The sequence below is a fragment of the Mirounga angustirostris genome, unplaced genomic scaffold (genome assembly GCF_029215605.1).
Source record: "Mirounga angustirostris isolate CCGP_5_RB_7025 unplaced genomic scaffold, mMirAng1.0.hap1 SCAF_1, whole genome shotgun sequence".
In the NCBI taxonomy this organism is placed as follows: domain Eukaryota; kingdom Metazoa; phylum Chordata; class Mammalia; order Carnivora; family Phocidae; genus Mirounga; species Mirounga angustirostris.
Genome location: NW_026991709.1, coordinates 164,768,106 through 164,794,557, shown reverse-complemented (window position 1 = coordinate 164,794,557; position 26,452 = coordinate 164,768,106). Strand labels below are relative to the sequence as shown.

The 26,452-nt window shown below is 46.3% G+C and overlaps 1 protein-coding gene across 5 annotated transcripts in view; it reads left to right on the top strand.

The window, feature by feature from the left end:
* IRAK2 (interleukin 1 receptor associated kinase 2) overlaps positions 1 to 26,452 on the top strand; it is a 59,199-nt gene that overhangs the window by 25,230 nt on the left and 7,517 nt on the right. For 4 of the 5 annotated variants that reach the window (XM_064592411.1, XM_064592405.1, XM_064592398.1 and 1 more), the window contains 8 exons: positions 957 to 1,103; positions 6,683 to 6,783; positions 8,683 to 8,877; positions 8,962 to 9,026; positions 11,724 to 11,838; positions 13,398 to 13,507; positions 15,917 to 16,112; positions 18,728 to 18,790. In XM_064592411.1, coding sequence (XP_064448481.1) covers positions 957 to 1,103; positions 6,683 to 6,783; positions 8,683 to 8,877; positions 8,962 to 9,026; positions 11,724 to 11,838; positions 13,398 to 13,507; positions 15,917 to 16,112; positions 18,728 to 18,790 — 992 coding nt within the window. The remainder of the gene's footprint in view (positions 1 to 956; positions 1,104 to 6,682; positions 6,784 to 8,682; positions 8,878 to 8,961; positions 9,027 to 11,723; positions 11,839 to 13,397; positions 13,508 to 15,916; positions 16,113 to 18,727; positions 18,791 to 26,452) is intronic. The other variant, XM_045861847.3, reaches the window with a different exon arrangement.

Sequence of the window (26,452 nt, the reverse complement as noted above, 5' to 3'; positions counted from 1 at the left end):
TCTCAAGAACCAGGGAACCTCCACCCAGGCTTCTCCGGCCAGTCCTGCCTGCCCAGGCGGTGTGATCTTTGGCCAGCCACTTAACCTGCTCAGGCCTCAGTTTCCTCATTTCTAATGGGGACGAAATGCAAACCGCTTGTGAGGATTTGAAGGATGCCCACTGGGCATGGCATGCTTGGCACTCACTTGACATAGGGGCTGTTTGCAGGGTCCCCATCTGTAAGACGGGGAAGGATACACATGATTCCACTGCTTGTAGGACCTGCCAGACTTTCATATTTAGGGGCCCTACTAGGGACTTGGTGGAGTGAATATCTTTAACTTCCTCCCATGTTCAGGGAAATGTATAGTCTACAAAGCCCTTTTACGTCTATGTTCCCATTACCTTCCTCTTAACAGCCCTGGGAGGTAGGCACACAGATACTGTCATTATTACCCTCTCCATTTTATTTTATTTTATTTTTTAAAAGATTATTTATTTATTTGAGATAGAGAGAGTGAGAGCAAGTGAGCATGAGCGGGGGGAGGGGCACAGGGAGAGGGAGAAGCAGACTCCCTGCTTAGTGGGGAGCCTGATGTGGGGCTCAATCTCACAACCCTCGATCATGACCTGAGCCGAAGGCAGACGCTTAACCGACTGAGCTATGCAGGCTCCCCAACCCTCTCTAGTTTATAGTTGAGGGAACAGGCTCAGAGGAGACTGTCTTGTCTAAGGTCACACTGCTGGTAGGATCCGAAGCCAGTTTTGTGTGACTCAGTGTCAGAGCTGGACCGATCACAGGAGATTGTCGTGTGCCCCGACTACCTACATGGGGAGGCCGAGGCCAGGAGGGAAAGAACTCACTGGGCCACAGTGAATTCGAGGTGGAGCCAGGAATAGAGCCCAGGTCTCTGACTTGTAGACCCCGCCTCTTCATTGAGTAATAGTAACTTTCTTTCTTTCTACCTTGTTTCAGGGAAACCAGTTCCTAAAGTCAAGTCTTCTTCCCTAGACTTCCCGGATGCTGCAAAGCCAGGAAGGCTGCTGGCAGCTTCTGTAAGAAACACTGAAGATGAACAGGAAAAGGGGCCATCCGTGAGGCCAGATGCCTTTCCAAGTCCAGGTATTTTAAATTAAATTTCATTTTTTAATTTAAAGGAAAGGTATTTAAGGAAATGTTTTATCTATCAGGATACTGAGCTCAGTGTATAATAGCAAACAAATTGGAAACAACAAGGGGGATGGTACAATTAATGACAGTCGGTCAGAACAATACAATACTGTTAAAAATGATGTGGATGTGTATACATACACGGAAACATGCTCACAGTATATTGAATTAAAAAAGCAAAAAAAAAGTCAGATGCCAGCAGAATATATACTGCTTATTATCATTTTTACAGAAAGAGAAAAGATAGCTCTGTAATTGAGGGCTCTCTCTGTGCCGGACACGCCGCCTTACGTAATCCTCAGTTGGCTGTACAAGTTAGGTATGGTGATTATCCCCATTTTACAGATGGGGAAACTGAAGCATGGAGAGGTTACGCAGCCCGCTAAGGTCATATGCTCTGGGACCCAGGTATTTTCCCTGTGGTTTCCCGAGCCCCGAGCATGGGCTGGTCCTCCTGCCGGCTCCAGCCTGGTAGCCTGATGACCTCTCTGTTCTGCACGGGCCCGTGGCCGGGCTGGGGCCTGGCCCTCTCAGCTGTGCAGTGGGGCACCGTGGTCCTGCCTGCCCCCCTCCCTCTCCTCTTCCCGGCACACATCTGCTGCTTTCCTCTACGGCACCTGAGCTGCTGAGAGAAGTGATTTGCTCAAGGTCACGCAAGTAGGAAGTAGCATCTGAGCAGTGTGGTTTAGATGCCTCTGTTCCTGACAATGCACACACTGCTATCCCAGAGCCTTTTGACCACTTCAGATTTGTCTCCACCCCCTTGTGCCCAGGGAAGGGTTCAGGGACAGTTTGCCAAATGATGGAAAGACTCAGCCTGCGGATGGATGGCTTCCCTGGGGCGGTGTCGGGGGGGGGGGCGGGGGGCGGGGGAGGACACCACTGTTCACACTATTCACACCTGCGTGTCCATTCTCACCACCTCTCCCCAGGGGCCTGGCCTCCCTTCTGCTCTCCTGTAGGCTCCCGAGTGGTGAGCTGGATGTCCCACATCCAAGAAATCTCAGTTCATTGATGCTGTTCCTGAAGCCAGGGTCAGCGTTGGCCTAGAGGAGCGTGCCTGGGTTTTTGCATTAGACAAACCTGTATTTGAATCCCACCTCTCAGTTTCTAGCAGGAGAATTACTTAGCTTCTCTGTACCTCAGTTTCTTCATCTAAAAAAGCGGGCACAGGGGCGCCTGCGTGGCTCAGTTGGTTGAGCGTCTGACTCTTGATTTTGGCTAGAGTCATGCTCTCAGGGTTGTGAAATCGAGTCCCACATCAGGCTCGGTGCTCGGTGCGGAGTCTGTTTGAGAGGGTCTCCCTCTCCCCTGCCCCTCCCCCCACTCACACGCATGGATGCACACGCGCTCTCTCTCTAAATGAATAAATAAAATCTTAAAAAAAATTAAAAAGCAGGCACAGTAATGAAAGCCTATGTCAGCATGTAGTAAGGAATCAAACACCTCAGTGTTGCTACCATTAGGTGCTCATCAAATGTTAGTTAATATTAGCAGTGTTCCGGATACCCCAGATAGGCTGAAGCTGGGGAAATAATTCTAGGCCAGGGAGTCTGAACTGTTAACTGTAGCTAAAGATAAAAACAAACAAAAACAAGGGCAGAACTTTGATCAGCAGTTAAAGATAAGGGGAAGTGGTCCTAAAGCAAATGCATACTGATCGATGGCCAAAGGGAAGAATCATAGCAAAGCAGGGAAATTCTAGGGGAATGCTGGCCCAGATGGGGGAGGTGATAGGGGTCACAACCTCTGGTATTCCTTATCTAGGGCTACTGCAGAAACCAGCCTCATCTGGTGAGGCCTTTGCACCGTTCCCTTTCTTGAATGGCCCTTGGGAACACATGTGTCCCAGCGAGTCAAGATGACAAACACAGTCTACAGATGGAGGAAGGAAGCTGGTTGTCTATCTTTGCCCCAACTAGAAATAATCATTAATTTAATCTAATAACCCAAACCCCATCTGCTCTCGGGAAAACCCTAAAGTTCCATTGGGCCCCAGAGTTCAAGCTGACTGATTATCTTGTTGGAGTGGAAAATGCGGAGGTGGGGGGTGGGACGGGGGGCAGGGGACAGAGACAGGTGGCGGCAACATGACCTCCTGACCTGCTGTGTGTAGGAGCTTTTTGTGCCCCACAGAGTTGCCCAGGGATGTGGGGCTCTTATGCCCCCCTGGACAGAGGGGTAAGGATGCATAACCCGCTGAAGCCTCATGGCTGAGAAAGCGGTGGGACCAGGATCCAGCTTAGGCCAGTTGCCCCAGAACCCACACGGTAACCCCTGCATGTCTTGACTCCCTCGTGGGTGGGAAGGAAATGGGAAAGAGACAGGGAGGAGGAAACTGGATGAGCAGGAAAGCCACAGACAGGTGGTGAGCAGCTCATTAAACGAACTCACAGAGCCGGACTTCAGAGATGAGGGCTTTGGTGGCTGACGCCAACTGTCACAAAGCCGTAGCTCTAGGAGAGGCCGGTGGGCTATCTGTCAGAATCTCTCATTCTGCGTGTAGTTCTACCAGCTTTGGGACTCCCTGTGTGCCAGAGACTGACCTCAGTGCTTTGTAACTGTCATCTCGGTTATTTAGTCTGGACAAGAACTCTACAAGGAATGGGCTTTTATTGTTCTTTGTGCATCTGAGAAAGCTCAAAGAAATGAAGTACAGGTCACCCAAGTTCAAATCTTTGTAATGGAAGAGCCAGGACTTGAGCCCATTTCTCTCTGCTACGGACAAAGGAGCTCCTCAGGTAGCTCCTCAGGCAGCCCCAGGGCAGGATGCAGAAAACCTCCCATCAGATACAGCACCTCCCCAGTGCTCTTTACTCATGCCTTCAGTGACGCAGCTCAGCATGACGAGATTCGGCATATTCTGCTGGGGAAAGCAGACTTTCCAGAAAGATTTCCGTAGGAAATGTTTTTTTTCGTAAAAGTTTTGGCACATGGAGTGTGAGTGCTTTGGAAAAGACGTGTGTGAGGATGAGTGTCTCCCCTGACCCAGGGCTTCCACTAAGCATTTACAAAGCAAGTCTAGTTCTTATCTGATTTGTCAGCTTGTGGCATTGGCTCAAATCCCATTCCTTTTTCCCCCAAAACCACAGGGATAAGGAGCCCCTCCTTCAACCAGTAGCCCTCATATGTCACAAGGGCAGACCTCGGTGACACCCTCCCAACCTCAGGCGAACCCCGGGCATCAAGCCAGAGCAGAAAGTCATGGTTAATGTGAGGCCAGTGCTGGCCTGGGAGTCACTGGGCAAAGGGAGAGGGAGAGGGACCATCTGCTCACTGAGAACCCTGCCCCGAGGCCAGGATAGGGCAGAACTTGAGGAAGGAAGCAGAGGGAAATGGAGCGACCACGGAGCAGTGGTCCCCAGGGCGTGGAGCCCGGCTCCCCATGGTACAAGAGAGCATGGATGTTAGAAAAGATGTACATCTCATGCACAAAAAACTAGGGATTTCAAGGCTAAATACATAATGTGTGAATTAAAGTGGACTGAAAGAGAAACATCAAGTCACTCACAGTGAGGTGGCTCAGAGACACAGCCAACAGTTAGGAGATGGATGAACATGACCACAGTTTGGGGACCCGGGCCAAGCGTACTGAGCCGAGGCCAAGAGCAGGCAGGGCACGGGTAGAGGCAGCAATGGAAGGGAGACTTTTTGCAAGGCAGGGTCCCTGGGCCTGCCAGCAGAGGCCTGTATTGGACCAGGTCACCTGAGAAGCAGGAGGATCTTCACAGGACAAAGGCCTGAGTGAAAATGGGGAAGGAGCTGGGCGAAGCTGGAGGAGGCTTGGGGTCTGGGGGAGGGAGAGAGGGTGGGAAAGTTGGGTGGGAGTGTCTAAGGGAGTGTCCTTAGGGAGATCAGGGCCCTGGGTCTCCCCTTCTTCTCCCCTCCACACTCAGTCACGGGGAGCAGCCCCTGGGAAGCTTAGGCAGATGTGGTGATGGATTTGAGAGAGTGGCATGGCTCTAGTCCGCTGTCGAGAGGTCTAGAGCAGCGGACTCAGGGAGAGAGGCTTAGGGTGCCCCTCCTCTTGGGCTCTGTGGGGATGAAAGAGTCTTAGCCTGCATTAGGTGAGCTTTGTTTTATCAACTGCCTGGGTTAATAGTTTAGTAAGCCCGATTCTAGCTTCATCAGGGTGCTATTTTCAGTTTTCTGAATTAAATTTTCTTTTATGGCCAGAGTTGCAGATTAATCACTCATTTCCTGATGTTATAAACCAGAAATATCTGAAGCAGATGGATTGGGCCAGCAACCGTGGGGTCAAGGCCAGGTTCCCTTGGAGGGCTGGCACCCAGTTACTCAGAGGCCATCCCAGCCATGGGGCCACCTGGGTGTTTCCAGATGGTGACATCTGAAGCTTCTGGCTTCTGGCCGAGGTCCGCTCCTGCGTGGATCGGCCCCCACAGCTCATCCCTCATTCTGTCTCATCCCTGGCTTGCACCCGCTCTAATTCACCCAACTCCAGACTGCCTCGTTCATGTTCAGGTTAATCTTTTTCTGGTGCCCTGTGAAGAAATGTCACCTCTTTAACCTGGCTTTTACCTGACCCCAAACTATTCTTCAAGCCTTCTCTCTCCTGAATCTTCTTCATTCACTAAGGCATTAAGAGCACGGACTCCAGGGGCACTGAGTTGGCTCAGTCAGTTAAATGGCCAACTCTTGATCTCAGCTCAGGTCTTGAACTCAGGGTCGTTAAGTTCAAGCCCTGCGTTGGGCTCCATGCCCCACGTTGGGTGTCCTGCATGGAGCCCACTTTAAAAAAAAAAAAAGAGCATGGACTCCAGAGGCACTGGCTGTGTGCCCTTGGAAAGGTTACTTCACTTCTCTCTGCCTCAGTTTCACCATCGGTAAAAAGAACATAATGGTACCTGTCTCCTAGGATTGTTGTGAGGGTTCAGTGACTTAACAAAGTGACTCATTTAGAGCAGGGCCTTGTGTAACATCGGTGTTGGCTGGCTAAGCCTGCCTGAGTGCTTTCTGCATGCCCGGGCTTGCCGGCTCTCATGCCTCTGCACAGCCGGTCCCACTCCCTCAATGCCTTATGTCCACTTTTTGAAATCCTCTGTGAAACCCTCCTTGGCCTCCCAACCTGCTTTCGTGGCCTCTTTGCTGCCTCTGCCCTTAGAGGCTGGTTATTGCCACTGCTGCTGCAATGGAATTTTCTGGAAGGCAGGTTCCATAGCTGATCACCTCTGTGTCCTTCACTGCTCCTTGTGTGGGAGGTGGGCCAGCGTAGGGCTTGGAAGTCACACGGATCTCCATCTGAAGCCTGGCTCTGCCACTTACTCGCTGTGTGGCCCTGGGCCAGTAGCCCCCTCCAGTGCCTCCATTTCCGCCCCCGCCCAGTGGGAGTCATATATGGAACCAGCCCATGGTTGTTACAGAGCTTCCCCGAGCTAGCTCGTGAGGAGCGTGCAGGCTGGCACCCGGGGGTGTCAGGAAATAGCAGGTGTCATTAGTGACAAAAGTGTGGAGTGAAGGAGAAACTGGTGTGGGAACCGGTTGAGAACCCCTCCTGTCTTCCTCCTTTCCAGGGCCCGCTCCAGCCAGAGCCAACCTCCTGCCTCCTTCTACAGATGCCCCTCATTCCTTAAAAACCAAGTCAGTTGACTTTCCTGTTTCACCTGATTCAAAGGTAAATCTCCCCCCCATCCCCATGTGGCTCTTCCTCAGAAATGCAATGTGCCGGGGCTCCTGGCTGGCTCAGTCAGTAGAGCTTACAGCTCTTGATCTCGGGGTCGTGAGTTCGAGCCCGACGTTGGGTAGAGAGATTACTTAAAAGAATAAACTGGGGGAAAAAGAGTAATGTATTGGGACCAATGTGGGGGCCAGGGGTTAGGGGGATAGGGAGAAAGGAGACTTGTGGAATTACTCCAGGCTTCTAAGGCTAAATGCAGGCTGTCAATGCAGCTAGGGCCTGGGGGCCTGGGGTTGGGGTGACTGGAGAGGGTGCACTTTACATGAATACGTGTTTTTAATGAGCTTTTCCATTCTTTGTGTTTAAATGAGAGCTAATACATGGCATCTTTCTCCCTCCAAAATATATTGGTTACATTTATACTAAGTCATTTGCTTACAAACCACCTCTCTTCTAACCTTTTTCCACCCAATACATGTCTGAGTTATCCTGAATTTTCAATGACTTGGGTCCAGAACCACAAAGGCACTCTTGCCTTCGTGGGCCTTTTCTTTCCTTCATTAAAAAAAAAAAAAAAAAATCAAGGATTATATTTTACAATTGCATTGGCACAAAGATGAACCTAATCCAAGCTGGATTAAAAATTAAAACATTTTCTTTGACTCTAAAAGTTCATTTTTGTTCTGGCTTTAAAAGAAATCAAAATATTTTTGTGGGTCTCCAAAAGTGTCCTGGGCAGGGCGCCTGGCAAAAAAGCCAATACTACATGGGTCTGGTTAATGAGACTCTTCCATAAAGGAGATGGGCACTTAAGCATGGTTTTGTTTTGTTTTGTTTTTAATTTGTTTGTTTTTATAATTAATAATTTTCAAAGACAATTTAATAATTGATAGATTGATCATGATATAATGTTAAGTGAAAACATCAAAGGGGCGCCTGGGTGGCTCAGTCGTTAGACGTCTGCCTTCGGCTCAGGTCATGATCCCAGGGTCCTGGGATCAAGCCCCACATCGGGCTTCCTGCTTGGCGGGAAGCCTGCTTCTCCCTCTCCCACTCCCCTTGCTTGTGTTCCCTCTCTTGCTGTGTCTCTCTCTGTCAAATAAATAAATAAAAAATCTTCAAAAAAAAAAAAAGGTGAAAACACCAGAAGTCAAAACTATGTGTATGGCATGATCCCAATTTTAAAAATAAATCCCGTGTATCTAATTTATAAGAAATACCTTAAACTTTCATAGCAGTTCTGTGGATAATGGGATCGTGGGATGGTTTTTTCCCCTCCAATTTTCTAAAACAGTCTGTAAGAGCATAGATAGCTTTAAAAAAAAAGTTAAACTTCTGTGCACCTCTTTTTAAGAAGGTACGTGACTGAAGCAGAGCTGCTTTTCAGAGGCTCACACAGAATTACGTTTGGTTATGTGAACCTAGGTCCTGCTTCCCAGCATGTATACCATGTATAGGACCCAGGGCACCAGTTCAGCCATTGACCAGCTCTGTGACCTCACCTTAGCTCTCTGACCTCCTTGGTTCTCACTTTTATAAACTGGGGAAAAAGACAAAACAAAAAAACCCAGCCATGTGCCAGGAATATTCACATCTTAGTTAATCTTCAGGATTACTCTCCAGAGTACTATTGTTATCTTCATTTTTGCTGCTGTGGAAATTAAGGTTCAGAGAGGTTAAGTTACTTACTCAAGGTCACAGAGCCAGTTAGAAGCAGAGCTGGGATCTGAGCTGGCCCTATCCATGTCCTATAAAGGACTATTTCTCCTCACTGGACAAGATGAACTCCTCCACCCCTTCAGCTTTGATGATCTAAGATTCCCTGAGGTAGTAGGGAAAAAATATTTTCCATATTAATTCCATATTAATCTCCATCTCTTCTCTCTGCATTCCCAGGACTTTAGCACCTCCCTTCCTAAGCAGGAAACACTTGTAAGCTGGGCTGAAGATAGCCTTTTCTGGAGTGAGGCAGACGTGGTCCAGGCAACTGATAACTTCAACCAAAACCACAAAATCAGTGAGGGGACCTTTGCTGACATCTACAAAGGGCAAAGGCATGGCACGCCATTCGTCTTCAAGAAGCTCAGAGAGGCGAGCTCTTCTTGGTTTCTAGTAAGGGGTGGAGGCTATATTGGGTGAGGCTGGATTTTCATGTTTCATGGTCTTTTCCCACAGGTGGCCTACTCAGGTCCAGGACTGGTCGAAAAATTCTTCCAGGCAGAGGTACAAATTTGTCATAGGTAAGCCTCCCCTTTGGAAAACACTTTGCTTAGTAATGATGACAGCTAACCTCTATATAGTGCTTCCTGTGTGCCAGGCATGTCTGAAGTACTCCACATGTAAAAATTCATTTAATCCGCACAAGAACCTTGTAACGTTGCTGCTGTTATTAGCATTATTTTGCACATGCACAAATTGAGGCCCAGAGAGGTTAAGTGTCTTGTCCAAGATTGCGCAGCTAGTAAGTGGCAGAGCTGGAGTTTGAACCTAGGTTGGTCTGGCTTCATAGTCCATGCTTTCTCCATGAAGCAACTGTATGCATAGATTAGAATCATCAAAGAACCTTGGCTCGCTTGGCCCCGCTCTTTCCTTCCAGGGTGGAAGAAATCTGTTTCTATCCCATTTTTCTGAGATGGGCAGAGATTTACTGTTTCCAACTCTAATGGCAAATCCCTCTTAAACTGTATTTCCAGAGCAGGGGTTGGCAAATGATGCCCTGTGGGCTAGATCGGGCCGTGCCTGTGTGTGTGGTCTGATTGCTAAGAATGGGTTCTCCATTTTCAGAGGGTTGAAAAAAAAGAAGAATATTTCATGATACCTGAAAAGTATATGAAATTCAGCTTTCAGTGTCCACAATAAAATTTTACTGGAACACAGCCGCACGTACTTATTTCTGTCTTCTCTGTGGCTGTTTTTGTGAGATAGTGTACAATTGAGTACTCGCAACAGAGACCGTATTGGCCTACAAAGTCTAAAATATTTACTACCTAGCCCTTGGCAGATAAATTTTTTAAAAGATTTATTTATTTATTTTGAGAGAGAGATGGGGGAGGGGAAGAGGGAGAGGGAGAGAGTCCCAAGCAGACTCTGCGCTGAGTGAGACCACTCCCCGAGCCGACCCCTAGAGTCCGACGTTCAGCTGACTGCACCACCCAGGTGCCCCGACAGAGAAATGTTGTCTTGAGCCATAAAGTCTTGAGCAATAAAGACCTGCAAAAGTCATCCTCAAACCTGCTCATTTTACAGATGGGGAAACTGAGGCTGAGAAGGGCAGTGAAACTGCCTGTCCCAGAGCTGGCAGGGGACTGGAAAAGAGAACGGGAAGGACCTGGGGAGACTTGCTCTGGCTCTGCCGTCACTGACTGATGAATTTAACAAAGGCATATTGGGCACCTGTCGGGCGCTGGACGCCAGCTGTCATTCAACCTTGGCAAGTCGCTCTCTGGGTTTCCTCTGCCAGCATGCAGCCCTGGGCGAGGAATGCATGATTAGTGTGGCGTATCTTAAGAAATAAAGAAAATCATAAATAAGAAATAGAAATCACCTGTTTTCTGTAGCACCTATAAATAACTACTCCTGTGTTAGTATTTAGATATATTTTCTTTAAACTTTTCTCTATTCATACATGTGTATAAATAAACACACACATATTTAATAAAAAATGAAAGTATAATTCCCCTTTCCATTTTGGCAAAGTGCCTTCCTGGAGTCAGCAGACACCCCATTCACTGACTGGGCAAACGTGAGTTGTCAAGGCCTTTTTTGGCTCTAGGGAGAATACACAGCCCCTGCCTTCGGAATAGTTATGGTCCAGAAGGGACTGACTATAAATGACTCTCCTGAATGTGAAAAGTGCAGTAGGACAGGCTGAGGAGAGTGGAGGAGGGCAGGAGGGATTGGGCAGGAGGCCATTATGATAGTCCTGTGGAGCATCCATCAGAGTCCGACTCAAGGTAGAGGAGAGGGGGAATGAAGGGGACAGTTGGAAAGCTATTTATGATGGTGAATGCTGACTAATTAGATGGGGGAGGTAAAGAGGTTTCCAGGAACTGCATGGAGACTGCAGAGGTGCCCTTTGTTGAGATAATAACTGGGCACAGAAGCGGGTTTGGGACTTGTTGAGTCTAGGGTGTTCACCTGGAGGATCAGGATGCAAATAGACATTCAGGTCTAGAGCTTAGGAAGGGGCTGCAATGAGAGATCTGGGGAGTGTTCCCCATAGAGGTGGGAGATACCTGGAGACACAGCTGATAAAATGATGAGCTGAGCCGGGGGTACTTAGGTTTCAGAGGAAGGCAGAGGAGGCGGGTCTTAGTGAAAAAAGCCAAGAGAGAGCAGTCAGAGAGGTAGGAAGAGTCTGGAGGGAAAAGTGACTCAGAACCTAGCAGAAGAGGATTTCAGGGAAGAACCCAGTCCTGGGAGTCCAATAGACCTGCAGTCTGATCCTGCCTTCCCTGCTTGCTGGTCATGATGGTGAGCAAGTTCCTTAACCTCTAACCTCTAAGGTAGGGTAAGTTTGAGCTCCTTGACTTCAAACTTGTTGAAGGCAGGCAGTTTTCATCTCTCTACCCTGGTGCTGGGCCCTCAGGGGTCAGAGCATTTGGTACCTGGCTGGCTGGTCATGACTGTGAGCAAGTTCCTTAACCTCTAAGGCTCTGTTTCCAGAAGATGAGGAGGTTAAGGTGTTATGTGCTGCAGAGCAGTGAGGTAGGGTAAGTTTGAGCTCCTTGACATCAAGCTTGTTGAAGGCAGGCAGTTTTAATCTCTCTACCCTGGTGCTGGGCCCTTAGGGGTCAGAGCATTTGGTACCTGGGAAGTCACTGGTGACCTCACTGGGGTAGAGGGGGTAGAAGAGGGGTGGGAGGTGAGGAAGTGGAGCAGTCTTTGATTCTTCTTTCTGTCTGACTCCTCACCTCTGCACTAATACCTGATTTCAGATGCTGCCACCCCAACGTCTTACCTCTGCTGGGCTTCTGCACTGGAAATCAGTTTTACAGCTTGATCTACCCATACATGGCAAATGGTTCTTTACAGGACAGACTCCAGGGTCAGGTAAGGGGCTGGGTCATGGTCAGAGAACAGCACTAGGTAGCATCCAGTTAGGGACTCAAGGTTTAAGGACTTCCAGAAGGGAGAGGGGTCATCCAGAGAGAAGTTAGGCTGGGATAGATGAGATCTGGCTAAACATCTTCAGGTAAAAACCTATAAAAAAATTATTTGAGAAGAGGAACTTCAAGAGCAAGACAAAGGTATCCATAGTACTAATTTTATTTAACATTGTTCTGGGGGTGCTAGTCAATGCAATAGGACAAGAAAAATAATTAAGAGATACAGAGTATGGAGAAGTAGAAGCAAATTTTTATTAAAAATGCTGTTCTATTATATGTCTATTTGCTTGTGTCTTTATGGGCTATCTCTGGAAGGTTACAAAAAACTGTTGCTTTGGCTGCCTCTGGGGAAGTGAGCTAGGTAGCTGGGGCATGGGACAGGAAAGGAAATTTTACTATATACCTTTCAGTACCTTTCACATATTATAGCACGTGAGCATAATACCTATTAAAATTACAGTTTTAAAAGCAAACAAACCTCCTTCCCATAAAATCGTGAAATAGGGGGAAGATTTATTCCCCAAGAGAAATACTGCTTCCCTTAAAAGAGACCAGACAAAGCAGTATTCATGGTATAATAATGATTGTTAGGTTTGTTGTGCTCTCGCATGGTGCGAGACACCACGATAAAGGTTTTGCACATGTTCCCTTCAGGCCTTGCTACAACTCAAGAGGTATCCCCTATTTTCCAAAAGAGGAGTTTCTGGCACAGAGAGGCAAAGTGACCTGCCCAAAGGAACACAGCTGACAGGTGTCAGGGCTGGAATTTAAACAGGGTTCATGTGGCTCTGGATTTCAGAGTTTTTGAGAGGGAATCGGTTGGCAAGGCAGCTCTTAGAGGATGTGGGGCCTACGACAGGACTTGAAAAATAAGTTGTGATTGAGCCTGGAGTTTCAGTCTTAGAACAACAGTGGCAGAACCTGGAGATGGTGGGGATTTTAGCTCACCCCACAATCCCCATCAGCCCCTGTGAAGCCTCCCCAAATACACGTAAAATTGGCATAAGGCCCATGTGCTTGGTGTGCTATCACAAGCTCCTTAGCCTCTCTCCCAGGCGTCCCCTCCTAGAGGAAGATTCCAGACCTGCCTCTGTATAATCATGCTTCAAAACAGCTGCAGGTCACTGAGCACCCACTGTGTGGCAGGCACCACACTAGGGGCATACCGTATACTCATATACCATATACTCCCTACCATATCCTCCTCTGAGTCCTTAGAGCAATCCTAGAGAGGCATAGGGATTAACATTTCCATTTTGTAACTGAAGAAGAAACTGAGGCTCAGGGATATCAAGTGTCTTTCCCAAAGTCACACAGCTAGTGCGTGTCTGAGCTGGGATTTACGTCTAGGTCTTCTGATGTCGGAACTGGTACGCTGCCGGTACGCCGTGCTGGCCAGTCCCTGTTGCAGAGCACGTGAAGGTCTGGAGAAGAAACAGGAGGCCGCTGGGACTTTGAAAAGGCAGACGTGTGACTGTGTCTGCCCCTTTCTCTTTTCCTTAGGGAGGCGCAGACCCCCTCCTCTGGCCCCAGCGTGCCGGCATCTGCTCTGGGCTGCTCCGAGCTGTGGGGCATCTGCACGGCTTGGAGATCATCCACGGCAACGTCAAGAGGTGAGAGTGGTGGGCTGGACCCTGCCGAGGGCCTGCCCTGTGGTGCGGAGCTGAACACCTTCCTGCGCCCCTTCCCCTCCCTCTTCCTCGGTCTCTCTTCTTTGCTTTTTTTCTTTTAATATTAAGACTTTTTTTTTTAAGATTTTATTTATTTATTTGACAGAGAGAGAGACAGTGAGAGAGGGAATTCAAGCAGGGGGAGTGGGAGAGGGAGAAGCAGGCTTCCTGCCGAGCAGGGAGCCCGATGTGGGGCTCGATCCCAGGACCCCGGGATCATGAACTGAGCTGAAGGCAGACGCTTAACCGACTGAGCCACCTAGGCACCCCAGGTCTCTCTTCTTTGGATGGCTCTTCCCTCCTCACCAACCTTGGATCTCTTCTCTCTTTCTTTGTTATTCCCTCAAAAATCAGGGTTTCTGCTGTCCCTATACACTGCCCACCTGTCACCATGCTTGTCTTTTTTGAGCACCCCACACCCCTGAGGCCTTTTACTTCCAACCCAGCAGCTGGTCTGGACCCGATCCTGGAGCTTTAGGTCAAGCCCCCTAGGATTTTGAGCTCCCCACTCAGAGTCTTCCTGGACACCCACCCCCTGCTTATGTATCTGTTGGCAAAAGCAACTCATGTCAGGGAAGCTTCCTGCAGGGTAGGCATGCAACCCAGTATCTTAGCACCGTGCTCCCAAGAACAAGAGAGTCCTGCCTGGGGACTGGCAGCATGGGGAGAGATTCCAGAAAATACCAGAAAATCTGGCAAAACTGACCTTGAAACTGTAGAACTCATACCTCCTCAAAGTTCTCTATTTGGCAAGTGGAAGCCTTGTCCTCTTTTTTTCTCCCTGATTTTTGTCTGATTGCACAAACAGCTGTAATAGCAAGAAAAGAAATGAAAGGGTGAGAGGTCATTCCGGCCCTGGTGCCCTGACTCATCGCCTGGCCTCCCTTTCTTTAGCACCCGCCCACACAGAAGTCTTAGCCCTAAGGGAGCACTGTCACCTGCTTACCAATTCATATTTTCTTTTTTACCCCTTTATTTAAACAGGGCAAATCTTTCCGCATGTTGCATGCCATCATTTTTAGTGACTTTTTAGTTTTCCGTTGAAGGGATTGGCCCATAATTTACTTAACCACTCCTAACAGTGGATATTGGACTTAATGTCTGGTTTTTTTTTTAAAGATTTATTTATTTGGTTAGGGGGGAGGGACAGAGGGAGAAAGAATCCCAAGCAGATTCCACACTGAGCATGGAGCCCGATGTGGGGCTTGATCCCATGACCCCGAGATTATGACCTGAGCCAAAACCAAGAGTTGGATGCTTAACCGACTGCGCCACCCAGGTGCTCCTGATGTCTATTTTTTAAACAACTATTTAGGGTTAGTTTGATTATTTTTACACATGTAACTTAGTTGTGTTCTCGCTTGTTGTTTGTTTTTTCCTTTGAAGTACCTTCTGAGAGTGTTGACACCCACAGGTCAGGTGCCTAGGTCCAAGAATGTTTTTATTGTTCTTCGTATTCCCCATGCTCTGGGCAGGACCAGTCACAGAGGATGGTGGCATTTAGACTCGAGTCAGTCGGGCCAGAGCTGGGGGTCAGAACAGTTTCAGAGGGGACCAAGCCTACATAGCCCATGGTCTTAGCAAGCTGAAGTTGATGAGGGTTTGACATCTTTGGGGGCCAGGAAGGCCGCACCTTGTTGGCTACCCCAAATGCCATTCCTGGGGCAGCACAACTAATCTTAGCTCCATCCTCCTTTGCTGGTGGGAATGGGTTGCCACTCCCTTCCCTCACCAGGACTGGCTCAGAAAATCCAGATGGTGGGTCTAAAGTGACCCTTAACTTGCCGGGGCCAATGCTGCTTATCATGAAGTTGTTTTCTGAAAAGCTCTCCATGGCAACCTCTTCTTGTCCAGCTCCAAGTGAGAAAGTTCTGTTTTCTTTCTTTTTTATTTTATTTTATTTTATTTATTTATTTATTTATTTTTAAAAAGATTTTATTTATTTATTTGAGACAGAGAGAATGAGAGACAGAGAGCATGAGAGGGAGGAGGGTCAGAGGGAGAAGCAGACTCCCTGCTGAGCAGGGAGCCGGATGCGGGACTCGATCCCGGGACTCCAGGATCATGACCTGAGCTGAAGGCAGTTGCTTAACCAACTGAGCCACCCAGGCGCCCTGTTTTCTTTCTTTTTTAAAAAAAGATTTTATTTATTTATTTGACAGAGAAAGAGAGCGAGAGCAGGAACACAAGCAGGGGGAGTGGGAGAGGGAGAGGGAGAAGCAGGCTTCCCGCCAAGCAGGGAGCCCGATGCGGGGCTCGTTCCCAGGACCCTGGGATCATGACGTGAGCCGAAGGCAAAAGTTTAACGAATGAGTCACCCAGGCGTCCCTCCCTCTGCTTTCTTTTCCATAGCTCCAATGTTTTGCTAGACCAGAACTTCACCCCCAAGCTGGCTCATCCAATGGCTCACCTGTGTCCTAACAACAAGAGGTCAAAATATACCATGATGAAGACTCACCTTTTCCAGGCCTCTGCCGCATATCTGCCGGAAGATTTCATCAGGGTGGGGCAGCTGACAAAACGAGTGGACATCTTCAGCTGTGGAATCGTAAGAGCTCCCTTCTCTGCTTGGCCTTGGGCCTGTCCTTATTTGTCCTTCCCACAGCTCCTTTGTAAGCAGAAGATATAATAGAGGCCCCTAGATATAGTCCATCAAAATATAGTAGGGGTTGGCAAACTATGGCCTGGGGCATATTTTGTACAGCTTATAACTAAGAATAGTTTTTACATTTATAAAAGATGTAATAATACTGCTAATAAAAGAAGAATATGTGGGGTGCCTGGGTGGCTCAGTCATTTAAGCGTCTGACTTCGGCTCAGGTCATGAACTTGGGGTCCTGGGATTGAGCTCCTCGTCGGGCTCCCTGCGGTGGGGAGCCTGCTTCTCCCTCTACCCTCTGCCCCTCCCCCTGCTCATGCTCTCTCTTTCACAAATAAATAAATGAAATCTTTAAAAAAAAGAAGAATATGTGACAGAGATTTGGTTTGTGGCCCACAAAGCCTAAAATACTTACTTTCTGGCCTGTTACAGAAAAAGGTTGCCAACCCTTGAAGTATAGCAGTTTCTGTGAAGCTCCTTCCTTCTCTATTTCCCAGCCAGCCAGCCAGCCATCTAATTGTCTATCCAGTTGTCTGTTCATTTTGTCCATCCATCTGTCCAGTCATCCATTCAACTACTTATCCAATATCCATCCATTCAACTGCCACTCATCCATTCAGTATCCACCTATGCATCCCCCCTCGCTCCTCACCACCACCGTCCTGTCATCACTGTGTGCTAGGCAGTTGGAATAAAAATGTCACTAAAACACAGTCCTTCCCCCAGGAGCTCATGGTCTGAGTATAGCAGTCTCCAAAGTACATTCTATGGAACACCCTTGAGATCTCTGTAGGTTTGATGTATTTAAAGGGTTTTGTGGCCAAATAGGTATGACCAATGCTGGGTTAAGCAGAGTCAAGCAGATTTCTTTACCACAAAATTAATCAGAGACTTTAATATGGTAATGAGCCTTTAATGTAATTGTGAATTCACCACAGCTGGGCAAATGGTACTCAGCACTTCCCAAATTCATTTGACTGTGGAACCTTGTTTCCTCAGTCTCTCTCCACACCAGTGTCCCATGGAACCCAGTCTGGGAAATGCTGGCTGAGAAAAGCGACAGTCTTTGGCTGGCCTTTGCCAAGAGCAAATAGCTGCCTCTTGGACCGTGCCCTCTCTTTTCCTCTCGAGCCTCAAACTCTGTGCTTCCTCTCTCTCTGCTCCGTCTCTTGTCAGTCCACCTCTCCCACTAGTGCCCTCACGAGCCACCTTCTGCTCTGATCCTGACCTCCAGATGCCAGATTCTACTTCCTTCTGTCTCCCGTGGGCTCTTCTGGTTTCCTTGCCCCCATCAGCTCCACTGTGAGGGGCTCAGTGAAGCTCAGTGGGGCTTGCCCTTCTAAAACCCAGCAGGACTGAACCCTGAGGCTGCCAGGCAATCCAGTGTAGGGCTTAAGAGTGTGGGTTTGAGCCCCAGCTTAGTTACTTTCAGCTCTGTGACCTCAGGTACCTCACCTCTAACTCTGGGCCTGTTTTGTCCTCTGTAAAATGGGATAGTGACATATATGGAGATTAATAAGATAATGTATATAGTTAGCAGAGTACCCTACACTTATCAAGATGATTATTGTGGTATTCCTACCTTCACACTCTCACTCCTGATTTTTGTTTACCCCTGACTTTTTTTTTTTTAAAGAGAGAGAGTGTGAGTGTGTAGAGGGGAGGGGCAGAGGGAGAGGAGAGAGAATCCTTTTTTTTTTTTTTAAAGATTTTATTTATTTATTTGACAGAGAGAGACACAGCGAGAGAGGGAACACAAGCAGGGGGAGTGGGAGAGGGAGAAGCAGGCTCCCCGCAGAGCAGGGAGCCCGATGTGGGACTCGATCCCAGGACCCTGGGATCATGACCTGAGCCGAAGGCAATTGCTCAACCGACTGAGCCACCCAGGCGCCCGAGGAGAGAGAATCTTAAGCAGGCTCCAGGCTCAGTGCAGAGCCCAGCGCCAGGCTCGATATCACAACTGAGAGGTCATGATCTGAGTTGAAACCAAGAGTCTGAAGCTTAACCAACTGAGCCACCCAGGCGCCCGCCTGCTTACCATTTCTGATGGGTTTTTAAATGAAATGATCTTTAAAATATAGTGTGTGTGTGTAGATACATGTATATATAGAAAAATGTGATATGTGTATGTGTATATACACATTTATATATAAATATATAGTATGTGTATGTAAATATACATATTTACACACACATATTTATATATACATATTTTTATATAAGTATATAGTATGCATATATAAACATACATATTATATATTTATATGGATATACTTATACATGTAAAACTGACGGTAATACGCACACGTTTGGTTTCCATCCTCCCTGACTTGCTATACATTCGAACCTTTTACTAGCAGCTGGGTGGTGTGTTTAGTTAGGAGGAGGTATTTAGTGATATTCCCATGTTCCCAATTTGGGGCAAGTGTCTGTACTGGTAAATGGCAGAGCCGGGCCTGGAGCTCAGCCTTTGTTACTAAGAAGAATCGTTGCTCTTGGCCTGAATCTCCTGCCTGAACTTTTGCATGAGTGTCTGAACCGTGCTAACTGCATGTTCTCTCCAGGTGCTAGCTGAGGTCCTCACTGGCATCCCTGCAATGGATAACAACCGAAGCCCCGTTTACCTGGTAAGGGAACCAGTCACTTCTGGCTTGCTACTGGGGGCTGTGGGGAGGGGGTCAGGAGGGCAAGGACCTCCACTCCACCCATTTTACAGATGGTTATGAGGTCTCAGTCTGCAGTTTGATTTGCAAAGTAACCTTAACCTCTCCCCCTCTTACCAGCCAGCCAAGTTCATGATAAGAGAACTTAGAATGTTTAGGGGAATCCCGTTTCTTCTCTTTACACATCTGGCAGTCAAATAGGATTTGTCTTCAAGTTGGTAAAAGTCAGCCCTCTTTAACAGGTTCCTTTAATAAAAGCAATAATTTTCATTTTGTGGGTTCAAAGAACTATCATTCACATATATACACATACAGGGTCATTTCAAAAATGTAACAGCAGAGCCAGACTCTGTGTTTGGCACTTTACATATATTATCTTTCTAAGTCATCACAAAATCCCCCCAAGATTGACAGGGTCATGACGTTCACCTGCCCTTGAACAAGCAGGCTCCGAGGTTCACCCGAGATCTCGGCTTTGCTAAGTGGCAGAGACGGACTTCCACGTCAGGTCTTCTGGACTGCAGCTCCTGAGTTCTTAACCCCGACACTCTGCTGACTGTTTAATTCTCATGACAGTCCAGCCATATGAATTCAGGATTATTATCATCCCCATTTTGCAGATGAGAAAACTAAGGCCAAGGTGAAGAGACTTGTGTCACGCCTGCCCCCCCACAGTGAGATCAGTGGTGGAACTGGGATTTGAACCCATGTCTTCTGCAGAGTTCCAAATCCTGTGAAAGCTCTACTCTTCATCAGTTTGAGAGGAAGCACCTTTCCTGACTTGATGTTGAGGCCATTAGATCAGCTGGCTTTTTTTGGTGACTGGGCCCCCAAAACATCCCTTGGGCCCTGGGGTGGGGAGCTGAAGGCCTTCCTACCCACAGAAAGTCATTCCACTTTTGGAGACTGGGTCCCAGATATTACAAAGAGGTGGGTTTCAGCACCTCAGATGTGGTTTGGGGCAGTTTGAGGTGGTTTCTCATATTCTGACGGTTTTCTTGGGGTGAATTCCCTAACAGTCCTCTGGGTCTCTCTAGATGAACGTCGCAAGCGGAGTCTTTTGAGATACTTACGTGAAATTTCCTAGAAGGTGTTTTTGTTGATGGTTTCTAAAAATGTGGAGGAGGGGGCGCCTGGCTGGCTCAGTCAGTGGAGCGCGCGACTCTTGATCTTGGTGTCGTGAGTTCAAGCCCCATGTTGGGCGTAGAGTTTACTTTAAAAAAATGTGGAGGATAGAATTTTTTTAAAAAACCTTAATAAATGAAGATTGAGCATGTTATTAAGATTCAAATCAGAGATGAAAACTGCTAGCACCTAGTGGTGGGAAGAAGCAGGCCTCTCTTCCACCCTCGGGGGAGTGTTTGTGGCCACAGTGTTTTCCGAAGGTCATCGGGTGGTTTCCATGGAAGTTTAACATGGGTGTGCCTTCTGATGCGGTCATTTCACTTATTCAAAGGGACACATACATACAAGGGAGGAAAGACGGACACGGCTGTTCACTGTAGCGTTATTTATGTTAGAAAACAGCTACAAACAAGTAAAATATCTGTCAGTTGGGAGGTGGTGAAGGAAATTACAGTATAATCACACACCCTGGTAATTCCATGAAATTATTTATAAATAAGTTTATAATGTTTATAAGTAGTGAGAATGAAGTGTATAACGTGATGAATTTTGACATATGTATATATCTGTGAAATCTTCACCAAGTCATGTTCGTGACCGTGCCTACTATCCTGGAAGTTACCTCTTCTCCTTGGTAATCCTGCCCTCCCGCCCCTCCCAGACCCTGCCATCCCCTGCCGCCACTGATCTGCTTTCTGTCACCGCATGAGGTTCCACTCTCTGGACTTTCATATCAATGAAATCAGAGAGAGTTGGCTCTTCTGGTGTCTGGATTTTTCCACTCAGCATGGTTATTCTGAGATACGTCCCATGCTCTTTTGTGGGTCCATGGTTCATTTAGTTTTGCTGAGTAATGTTCCATTGCAGGGATGTGCCACCGTGTGTCCGCTCACCTGTTGATGGACATTTGGTGTGTTTCCAGTTTTTGACTGTTATACCTGTAGCTGCTAGGTACTTTTCTGTGCGGGTCTCACTGTGGACATGTGCGTTCATTTCTGTTGAGGTATAATTCACACTTGTGAGGTGTACAGAATGGTATAAATTTTGGAAAGTGTGGACAGTTATGTAACCAACACCGCCATAATCTAGATATGGAGTATTTTCATCATTCCAGAAAATTCCCTTGGGCAACTTTATAGTCAGTCCCTTCTCCCTGCTTCCTGTTCTTATTTCTTTAAAAAAAAAAAAATTATTTATTTATTTATTTATTTATTTATTTGACAGAGAGAGAGATAGAGAGGGAGCACAAGTAGGCAGAGCAGCAAGCAGAGGAAGAGGGAGAAGCAGGTTTCCCGCTGAGCAGGGAGCCTGCTTCTCCCTCTGCCTGCCACTCCCCCTGCTTGTGCTTGTTCACTCTCTCTCAAATAAATAAATTTAAAAACGTGTGTGTGTGTGTATGTGTGTGTATTTTAAAGCATATCCCAGATATTATGTTATTCCACCCATAAAATAGTTTTCTTAATTCCTTAATATCATTTAATGCCCATTCCATGTTTAAATTTCCCAAGTTGTCTCAAAAATTGCTTTTTAAAGTTGGTTTGTTTGAGGGGCGCCTGGGTGGCTCAGATGGTTAAGCGTCTGCCTTCGGCTCAGGTCATGATCCCAGCGTCCTGGGATCGAGCCCCGCATCGGGCTTCCTGCTCAGTGGGGAGCCTGCTTCTCCCTCTCCCTCTGCCTCTCTCCCTGCTCATGCACTCTCTCTCTCTCTCTCTCTCTGTATCTCTGTGTCTCAAATGAATAAATAAAAAAAAAATCATTAAAGTTGGTTTGTTTGAAACTGATACAAAGTCCACGTGTTACCATTAATTATGTTTCTTACAAATATTTAGAAAAATAAAAAAGGGGTCCCTGGGTGGCAGAGTCGGTTAAGCATCTGACTCTTGGTTTCAGCTCAGGTCATGATCTTGGGGTGGTGGGATGAAGCCGTATGTTGGGACTTATGCTTGGGACTTTCTCTCCGTTTCCCTCTGCTCCTCCCCCACTCCCTCCCCTCAATAAATAGATACATCTTTAAACAAATAACTATGTTTCTTGAAACATAAAAAAAGCCAGCTGTTCTAATGGCCTCAACATCAAGTCAGGAAAGGTGCTTCCTCTCAAACTGATGAAGAGGAGTAGAGCTTTTTTTTTTTAAGTTTTTAAGTTTTTTTAAAATTATTTAAGTAATCTCTACACCCCATGTGGGGCTCGAACTTACAACCTCTGAGACCAAGAGCCACATGCTCTTCTGATTGAGCCAGCCAGGCAGCACTTGAAACTCTTCTGTTCTCCAACTGCACCCCTCCCCATGTTTTCTTTCCATATCTCATTGCATTTTTGCATAAAGTGAGTCATTTGTTCTGTAAGTCTCTCATGTTCTGGATTTTTACATCCTTGTGGTATTCTTTTTTTTTTTAAAGACTTAAAAAAAATTCATTTAGAGAAAGAGAGAGAGAGAAAGCACACACGTGTGCGAGTGGGGGAAGGGGCAGAAGCAGAGGGAGAGAGAGAATCTCAAGCAGACTCCATGCCAAGCACAGAACCTAACTAAGGGGCTCCATCTCATGCCCCTGAGATCACGACCTGAGCCGAAACCAAGAGTCAGACGCTCAATTGACTGAGGTACCCAGCCCCCACCTCCCATTCTTGTGGTATTCTTAACGTGTTTCTCTCTGCCTCTTGTCCTGAGACTTGGTTAGATTCATGATCAGTGCTGCTTCCTGGGTGGTCCCTGGTGCTTCCCACAGCATCACAACATGAGGCACATAGCGGGTCCTCCTCCTTCCAGTGCTGAGGTTCATCAGTGGGTCCAGGTGGAGTTGCTGACTCCCCCCATCCCTAAGTTCCTTCATCACCCTACCCCTGAGTGTTCTTAGCATCTCCTGATGACTCTTGCCAGATGAGATCCACAACTTCACTGGGGGGGAGTCAAATGGTGAGCCTCTGCTTCTATCATTCTTTCAGGCCAGTTGTTTTGAATAGTCTCTTTCTTTTCTTTTCTTTTTTTTTTTTAAGATTTTATTTATTAGACAGAGAGAGAGAGAGCACAAGCAAGGGGAGCAGCAGGCAGAGGGAGAGGGAGAAGCAGGCTCCCCGCGAAGCAAGGAGCCCATCGTGGGGCTCGATCCCAGGACCCTGGGATCATGACCTGAGCCGAAGGCAGACCCTTAACTGACTGAGCCACCCAGATGCCCCTTTTGAACAGTTTCTGATTCTGTTTCAGATGGTGGTAACTTCTATATCTGAAAATAACACTCTCCTGGTATTTTTTGACTTATCAACTTTAAACACCATGATACCTTTTAAGGCAGAGCTCACATGAAAGAATTGTGCAAAAGGGTATTCATAGAGGCAACCATGGCCAGCTGGAGGTTTTTAGTCTCCAGGTATTGAATTCCTTACAGTGTCAGGCATGTAGGCGTTATTGGATCCTCAGACAACCCATTTTCTGGATGGGGAAACTAAGGCAGAGTGGTGACTGTCTTGTTTTGTTTTTGAAGCAAATATCGCAGCCCATGCCTGATAATCTCTGATAATCTTTTTTTTCAGAGTTGTAAATGTATTTTTATGAAAATCTGTATAAAGCAATAAAAATTAGTTTTATATTTAATGAATCACTTCTGTTAAAAATAATAAAATGACAGGGCGCCTGGGTGGCTCGGTTGGTTAAGCAACTGCCTTCGGCTCAGGTCATGATCCTGGAGTCCCGGGATCGAGTCCCGCATCGGGCTCCCTGCTCGGCGGGGAGTCTGCTTCTCCCTCTGACCCTCCTCCCTCTCATGCTCTCTGTCTCTCATTCTCTCTCTCGCAAATAAATAAATAAAATCTTTAAAAAAATAAAATGACATAAAAAAGAAAAGAAATTTAGCTAAAAAATAAGTTAGGATGTACAATTTGTGAAAACATTTGTGAAGTACTTACTATGTGCCAGACACTGTTTTTGGATTTGGCGATATAGAGGTGAGCAGGAGGAAGTTTTTGGAACTTTCATTCTAGTGGGGGAGAGCAAACTGTATTCAGGTAAATGGAAATGTGTGTAATTCCAGGCCAGTGAGATGTGCTATTAAGAAATGTGAAATAGGGCGCCTGGGTGGCTCAGTTGGTTAAGCGACTGCCTTCGGCTCAGGTCATGATCCTGGAGTCCCGGGATCGAGTCCCACATCGGGCTCCCTGCTCAGCAGGGAGTCTGCTTCTCCCTCTGACCCTCCCCCCTCTCATGTGCTTGCTCTCTCTCATTCTCTCTCTCTCAAATTAAAAAAAAAAAAAAAAGAAATGTGAAATAAGTGGCTCCTGGGTGGCTCAGTCAGTTGGGCGTCTGCCTTCAGCTCAGGTCATGGTCCTGGGGTCCTGGGATCAAGTCCTGCTTGGGCTCCCTGCATGCCCCTCTCACTCATGCTCTCTCTCTCAAAAATAAATTAAAAAATCTTAAAAAAAAAAAAAAGAAATGTGAAATAAGGTTAGGGGATAGAGTGGAGGAGCAGGGAGAGGGGTCTTTTAGGTCAGGGAAGCCTTTTTGGAGAAGGTGACATCTGAGCAGAGACCTGACTGAAGTGAGGGACTAGGATGCAGTGAGATTTAGAGGAGGAGCATTCTAGGCAGAGGGAACAGCAAGTGCAAAGGCCCTGGGGCAGGATGAGTTTAGGTGCTTCCAAGAACAGAAAGAAGCCAGAGTGACTGAGTACAGTGAATCACAGGGGGAGGAGATGAGATGGGAAAGGTCAGCAGGTGCCAGATTGTCACAAAATCTGGGGTTTCTGATGGCCATAGTTATGGATGGGAAAGTGGCCATAGTTATGGATGGGAACTCTTGACATTAAAAACAACACAAACAAAAAACTTTTAATTTAAATTTTTCTAAGCTTGTAGAACATTTAGTAAGTATGGGAAGGTATAAAAAAGAAAATAGAGGGATCCCTGGGTGGCTCAGTGGGTTAAGCGTCTGTCTTCGGCTCAGGTCATGATCCTGGAGTCCTGGGATCGAGCCCCACGTTGGGCTCCAAGCTCAGTGGGGAGTCTGCTTCTCCCTCTCCCTCTGCCTCTCCCTTTGCTCATGCTCTCTCACTAGTGCTCTTGCTCATGCTCTCTCACTCTCAAAAAACAAAAAACAAAACATATATAACAAATAGAATATACATGGAAAATTTATATATAAATGTTTTATTATTTACACAATAAATATATCACAAATATAAAAACATAAATATCAATGTTTCATATGTGAATATAATAGATTAATGTGCTATATAGTATATCAGTCAATATTATACATAATTAATATTTCCTTATAATATATTTAATATATAATCAAAGTATTTAATGTATTTGTAACATTTATATATTTGCAAATACATAAATATATACTTATGAAATATTATGAAACATAATTTATACTATATAAATATGATATATATTTTTACATAAATATATGTATTTTTATTTTTATTTTTTTTTCTAAGGATTTTATTTATTTATTTGACAGAGAGAGAGAGACAGTGAGAGAGGGAACACAAGCAAGGGGAATGGGAGAGGGAGAAGCAAGCTCTCCGTGGAGGAGGGAGCCCAATGCGGGGCTTGATCCCAAGACCCTGCTGAAGGCAGATGCTTAACGAGCCGAAGGCAGACGCTTAACGACTGAGCCACCCAGGCGCCCCAATATATGTATTTTTAAATATAAATTTAAATTTATGTAAAAATATGTAGCATATCTTCTGTTATATGCATAATTCCTGCTTTCTATATAGTATAAAATGTTATAAAACTTATATGTAAATACAAAATTTATAAAATATATATATAAGTGTACATAATATTTATATAGTAGATCTCCTATTAAATATACATGGGTTAGGGCCACCTGGCTGGTTCATTTGGAAGAGAATGCAACTTTTGATATCAGTGTCGTGAGTTCCAGCCCCACCTTATGTAGAAATTACTTAAATAAATAAAACTTAAAAAAAATAAATCTTCTCAAACTTTAATAAATAAATAAATATGGTTGGGTCAGAACCTACATCCTAAAATGTGTATTTTATGTCATAAAAGAGTGTGCCTGAAATTGTTAATAAGATTAAATTATTGATGTAAGTAAAGTACCCAGCATGTAGTAGTATAGAAATGGTGGCTATTAATTATTACTATTAATTATTATCACTAATAGACTATTGAATCTTTATTCTGTGTTAAGTGTCACACTTTTGCTTTAGATGCGTTATATCTTTTTTTTTAAAAGATTTTATTTATTTATTTCAGAGAGAGAGCCCTCGAGCACCAGTGGGTGGCTGGGGGTGGGTGGGTAGGAGGGGCAGAGGGAGAGGGAGAAGCAGACTCCCTGCTGGATCCCAGGACCCTGAGATCCTGACCTGAGCCACCCAGGCGCCCCTAGATGCATTATATCTTTTAATCTTTGTGTTGATCCTATTATCCCCATTTTCCTGATGAAGCAACTGAGGCCTAGGTTAAGCCCCTGCCTTGGTGGAGTGTACTATGGAATGCCCTGTATGTGTAGGGAATTTAGCAATTCTC